The sequence below is a fragment of the Hibiscus syriacus genome, unplaced genomic scaffold, assembly GCF_006381635.1.
Source record: "Hibiscus syriacus cultivar Baekdansim isolate YM2019G1 unplaced genomic scaffold, ASM638163v2 tig00005411_pilon, whole genome shotgun sequence".
Classification (NCBI taxonomy): Eukaryota; Viridiplantae; Streptophyta; class Magnoliopsida; order Malvales; family Malvaceae; genus Hibiscus; species Hibiscus syriacus.
Window position 1 is genome coordinate 216,655 of NW_024062057.1, and position 5,930 is coordinate 222,584.

The window sequence follows — 5,930 nt, forward strand, 5'->3', positions numbered from 1 at the left end:
TGATATTCGGGTCAGGTCGGATCGGGTTCGGGTTTAGGATGAAAAAAATTGGACCGGCCCGAAAAAATATATAATTTTACCTTATATATTTAAGAATAATTACAATAATACCCCTCTATATATAATTTTTTTTCAATTAAGTCAATGTTTTTATTGAATAAAAATAATTTTTTTTATTATTTTGAGTCGTGTCGAGTCGAGTTTCTAATTCATATATTGAATAAAAATAGTTTTTGGTATATTTTTTTTTGTAACTAATTAACATACTCTGATTAGAATGTATCGAAATATTGCTCTATGTTTTGGTAACTTATTAACATATTTTAATTGCGATGATTTTAACTTATAATGTTTATTAGCATGATTTTTATAATTTATTGAAATGAATAATCAATCAATAAAATAAAAATTTAATATTTTTTAATTTTTTTAATATATTATTACATGTAAGTTGTAAAATAAACTAAAATAAAAAAAATAAGAAGGGCAATTCTATCATTTTATATTATTGAAATCAAATTCATCTGACATGTCTACGAACCAAACAGAATATGAAATTAAATTCCAATTCTATTTCCTACCAACCAAACAGAATATGAAAATGGATTTCAATTCTTACAAATTTCAATTCATATAGATTTCAATTTCAACATATTTCAATTACTTCACAGATTCAAATTCACTTATAAACATTCCAACGAACTAAATCCATTTTGATATTCTTCGTTATAGGGTTTACGAATAACCTCGACTTCAATCTCTTTTTTCATATCTCCGGCTATAAAACTCCACTATCCTAGGGTGCGGAACACCCTTACTTTCTTGGGTTTTTTCCTCAGGTCCCTTCCCAGGTAACAATTCATGCCTTAGTTTCAAAGTAATCGATTATTCCTTAACTTTTCTTTCTCGTTAAGATTTTTCAATTTTGAATCTTAGCCCTTACTGTATTTACTTCCCGATGTTTCTACACTTTTTTTTGTTTGGACTTTCGGCAGGATCATAGATTGGTTGAATGAATCTATTTCTGAATTGGGTTTTGTTTTGTCTTAGCAATTGAATTAATTGTTGTGGTTAATTCCTAAATGGGTTTGGCTTTCTTTGCCGTTGTTTCAGATCTGTTTGTAATTTATGCGCTTCGTTAGTGAAATAGTTGAGCAGCAGAGGGACATTGCATTGCCTGGTCTCAGATCGTACAATATGTTTATCAGTGGTGCCCGTCTATTGTTCCAACTTTCACTAGAACAGGCCAATGGGAACTATTCATTAGTATTTAAGCAGTGTCTCGTAGTTTGTCATTTCTGTGTTTTGTAGTTGTAGGTGTGTGCTGTTATGCTATGCCGACCGACGTGCTCATAGATTCCATATACTAATTTTAATATGTTATATGATGGATGATCCATTTTCAATCAATCACTCAGGATACACGTTTTAATTTTTATGTTATCCTTTGTAAATTCTGTTCTCTCTGGCAGAGTTATATGTATTTTTTGGGCTATGCTAGGCACCCAATTGTACGTTTTCCCTATGTTTTGACCTCACAGATTTCATATACTAATGCTTGTGGAAAGTATAGCATGATGAGAACTGGTGAGCTATGTTTCTAATCCATGGTTATGGTTCTTTATTGATATTTTTAGGTATTTCTTGGTTGCAACATGGGTAATTTTTCAATCCAGATTAGCTCCAGTCTTATCAGCCAACTAGCTGAAGATGATGTGAAGCCGAAGAAAAGAACAAAGAAAACTAAAAGCAGGGTGCCACGAGAGTCTCCACAGCCGGAAACTAAGGTAGATCAGAAGCAAATATCTGATGATTCTGAACAACAGAAAGGGACTGCAGACACCAGATGGCAAGTTCCGCCTTCCTTTTTTCTGCCCATAAACCAACCTCCATACTCTGCCAGTGCAGAGTTAGATGCTATTAGATCTGTTGTTAAAGAGAGTGAGAACGTCGTTGAAAAGCTGCAGAAGCAGGAGGAGAACATGGTGCAGGAAGTAACACAAAAGGCTAAGGATCTTCATGAAAAGGAGTTCAAGATTCCAGAACCGAAGCCTATTCCTTGTTTGGTTGAGCGTAATGCTTGGATGACATGCTACAAGGAGAATGCTAATGACCTTACTAAATGTGCGTCTCTGGCCCAAAATTTTGCAGACTGCGCTCGCAAAGTTAGGCAGCTAGCAAAAAACATCTGATAAATAGACTTTGACAGGGACAAATTTTCAAGTGATAGAAACGGTGCCAGTTTGAGTTGAATTTTGGCATTGCAAATAAACCAGTAACGGTGAAAACCTACTAATTTGTCTAGCACCCTTATAGGGTTACATTCTGTGTCATTTTGGCCTTTATCGTCTGATATTTTTGGTTTGGGTATTTTGCTACCTGAACTTGGTTTCAAGGTACAATTGAACATTGCTTCAATATTCATTTTAGTAGCTAAAGTATTTTTTTCTAAGCAAGTACTTAAACTTGATTTGTTGTTTCAAATAAGTATCCAAACTTTACATTTTGATCTAAATTAGTACTTACAATAAATGACTTATTTAAAGTAAAAAGTTAAATTTAATTACTAATTTGATTATTTGAAATTGTTCAATTTCAAAGGTAAGTTGAACTTGTTCGCTCTTTGTTTTCTCTCCTTTTGCTTTAGGTCTATCATCATTTCTGATTTTCGGTAGGTTCTTTTAGTCTTTCTGCCTAGGAGAAGCAAGCTTTGTTTCTGGTTCAGGGCTGTATGAAGTGTGCACATTTGACTGTCAAGTTCCTGGAGATGATGAGTGGTTAAACACCGTACACGGCGATCGAGATGTAATTGAATGGAGAGAGAGAGATGAAGATACGATGAGAAAGATAGCTGAAGAAATGAACACCAATTTCATTAATGGATCACAGATTCAAAACCCAATACAACATGCCCATTTATAACCCAACTTCTAGGCCTTAATAACTCATCCAGGACAAGTGGACAACTTACTGTTTCCATAACATGTCTTCCATTGTCGCACTAAAATTATCCTTTATAATTATTTTTTTTTAAATTTTTTATCGTCTTTTCGGTTCCCAAGACCGCTTAATTCGGATCTACCTGGAATACACACTTGATTTTGGTGAGTGAGTCTCTCGGCGGAAATTTTCTACATTCACAAAGATACGAACTCATGACCTGCTTAAGCTGAATTAAGTTATTTACTACTTGAACCCAGTGAAGTGAAATTGTTTATCATTTTAACCAATTCATTGGTTTAAAATTTTAACTTCTTATTATGGATAAAAGTACGAAAAATGTATTTTAAATAATTTTAATTAAATATTTTAAATATATATTTTATAAATTTTAATTATTAAAAATATTTAAATTAGTCTTACTTAAAATATGAGAAATGACTTTTAAAATGTCAACTTTAATGAACAGAGATATAGATTTTTGTATGGTCAAGACAAGAAGTACATTGACTCTCTTGTTGTAAAATGCCCTCCATCCGCAATTGTATCAGTAGAATTCTGGCGGTGGTCAATCCCCAACAATAATAAATAACTGTTGGCGCGTGAGTTGTTCTGCCGAGTTGAGTTGAGTCCCGGTGAGTCATTTTCCCTCTGTCTTCGACCGAGTTACTTCTTCCGGTGAGCTATTTTTCTTTGGTTTCATCTCCTCTGATATAAGTGGTGATGCTTGAGCGTCTCCTGGTATCTACCACAAACAATCACAGCATATGATAATTTGTTTGATCTTTTTTGCTTTTCATGCTTTGCCTACAAAATATCCGATTCAACCATCATCCATCCATCTACCACATATATGCCATCCCATTCACATTACTAACTCATTGTTCCTCTTCCATGGCTCTGTTTTTCACTCTTGTTGGTGCTTTTGCCATCTTCTGGTTTACATGGATGTACTTCAAATCCAAGGGGAATCCGCCATCGCTGCCAGGCCCTCGAGGCCTCCCTTAGTGGGAAGCTTTCCCTACCTCCGTCCCGACCTCCACTCCTACTTCGCTGAACTGGCTCGCACCTACGGCCCAGTTGTCAAACTCCAGCTTGGGAGTACGCTAGGGATCCTCGTCACCTCCCCATCGGCTGCCCGAAAAGTGCTTAAAGACCAAGACATCGTCTTCGCCAACCGTGATGTGCCTATGACCGCCATGGTTTTAACCGGCTGCCGTGATATAGGTTGAAACCCCTACGGTCCTGAATAGAGAATGTTAAGAAAAGTATGCGTCATCAAGATTCTTAGTAATGCTACTCTGGAAAAAGCGTATGAGGTTCGCCGGAGAGAAGTACGGCAAACCGTGGGTTATTTGTATAGCAAGGCCGGGTCGCCGGTTAACGTGGGAGAGCAAGTGTTTTTAACGATATTGAATGTTGTAACCAATATGTTATGGGGCAGCACCGTCAAGGGGGAGGCGAGGGAGAGCGTTGGTGCAGAGCTCAGGCAGTCATCTCCGAACAACTGAGCTTCTGGCTATGCCAAATATTTCGGATTTTTTTCCCGGCTCTGTCCCCGCTTGATTTGCAAGGTGCGGTGAAACGTATGAAAAAGCCAATGGATAAGTTGAACGCCATCATTGATAACATAATCGATCTAAGGTAGAAGAAGGAGAGGGAAAGTGAGAGCAGTTCAGCACTGGAATTCAAGGACTTTGTACAGTTCCTATTACAGTTGAGGGACGACGAAGATTCCAAGACTCCATTGACAATGGAGCATATCAAAGCCTTGCTCGTGGTAACTTTTCCTATTTCTATCGGATTAATATGTTTTTGTCTACTAAAATTTTATAATATTATCGTCTTAAAATTTTATAAATTTCGTATCAAATATAAAGTTCTCACTGGCTGGATTGGACAAGATATGGTGGTGGGAGGATCAGACACATCATCAAACTTAATTGAGTTCCTAATGGCTGAAATCATGAACAAACCAGAAGTGATGAGAAAAGCACAGCAAGAACTGGATGAAGTAGTCGGCAAAGACAACTTGGTGGAAGAATCCCACATTCACAAATTGCCATATCTACTGACAATAATGAAAGAGTCGTTGCGTTTGCACCCAGCTCTACCTCTCCTAATCCCTCATTGCCCCAGTGAATCCTGCACTGTCGGTGGTTATGCTATCCCGTAGGATACGAGGGGTGTTCGAGAATGCCTGGGCAATTCACAGGGACCCTTCAATCTGGGAAAATCCATTGGAGTTCGACCCTGACAGGTGTTTGAATAGCCAATGGGATTTCAGTGGGAACGATTTCATTTATTTTCCTTTCTGGTCCGGCAGAAGAATCTGAGCTGGAATTGCGATGGCTGAGAGGATGGTGTTGTATTCGGTTGCCACATTGTTGCATTCATTTGACTGGAAAGTGCCTGAGGGTAACAACTTAGATCTTACTGAGAAGTTTGGGATCGTCTTTAAGTTGGAGAATGCACTTGTGGCAATTCCAACACCAAGATTACTGGATCCAACTTTGTATGAATAAGTCATTTTATATTTGTTTAGACATAATTTGTACACCTTCGTAATAATAAAACCTTACTAATTTGTTGTTTATAAGCACGACCTGAATTTGATGTTTGAAGTTGCATTGACAAGACTGGTATTCAGCTTATATCAACCGAAAAGCTTATCTTTGTTTACGTGTGCTCCAAGACAATAAATGAGTGACTATCTTGAAATAGATCTATGATCATCTGAATTAGTTCCCTAGTCATCATAAGAAAAATAAACGAGAGAGAAACAACAAGTCTTCTGACGAGAAAACCAAAGATCATAATTGATAATGCCCTTCATATACCTCGAAATATGCCTAATTGCCAACTAATGACTATAGGCCTGAAAAATGAACCGAACGCACATGAACGGAGATATGTTCATGTTCGTTCATTTAATAAATAAACGAACAAAAATGAACGCGAACATAAACGAACAATTTTTTTTTGTTCAT

At 36.8% G+C, this 5,930-nt stretch overlaps 1 protein-coding gene and 1 pseudogene across 2 annotated transcripts; both read left to right on the forward strand.

Moving 5' to 3' along the window:
* The first annotated feature begins 780 nt into the window (after positions 1-780).
* LOC120199344 lies at positions 781-2,301 on the forward strand. Of its 2 annotated transcripts, none has more exons than XM_039200456.1 (2): positions 781-851; positions 1,638-2,301. In XM_039200456.1, exon 2 carries the CDS (start codon positions 1,656-1,658, stop codon positions 2,190-2,192), a length of 537 nt encoding a protein of 178 aa, XP_039056387.1. In that variant the 5' UTR covers positions 781-851; positions 1,638-1,655; the 3' UTR covers positions 2,193-2,301. The 2 variants fall into 2 exon arrangements, with proteins under 2 accessions (XP_039056387.1, XP_039056386.1); XM_039200455.1 differs by having other exon boundaries at positions 835-877.
* A 1,371-nt stretch (positions 2,302-3,672) lies between these two features.
* LOC120199345 lies at positions 3,673-5,473 on the forward strand (annotated as a pseudogene).
* Positions 5,474-5,930: the final 457 nt, after the last annotated feature.

Excerpts from the sequence above, each read along its gene's own strand:
- LOC120199344 (XM_039200456.1), top strand. The coding sequence starts at position 1,656 with ATGGGTAATTTTTCAATCCAGATTAGCTCCAGTCTTATCAGCCAACTA.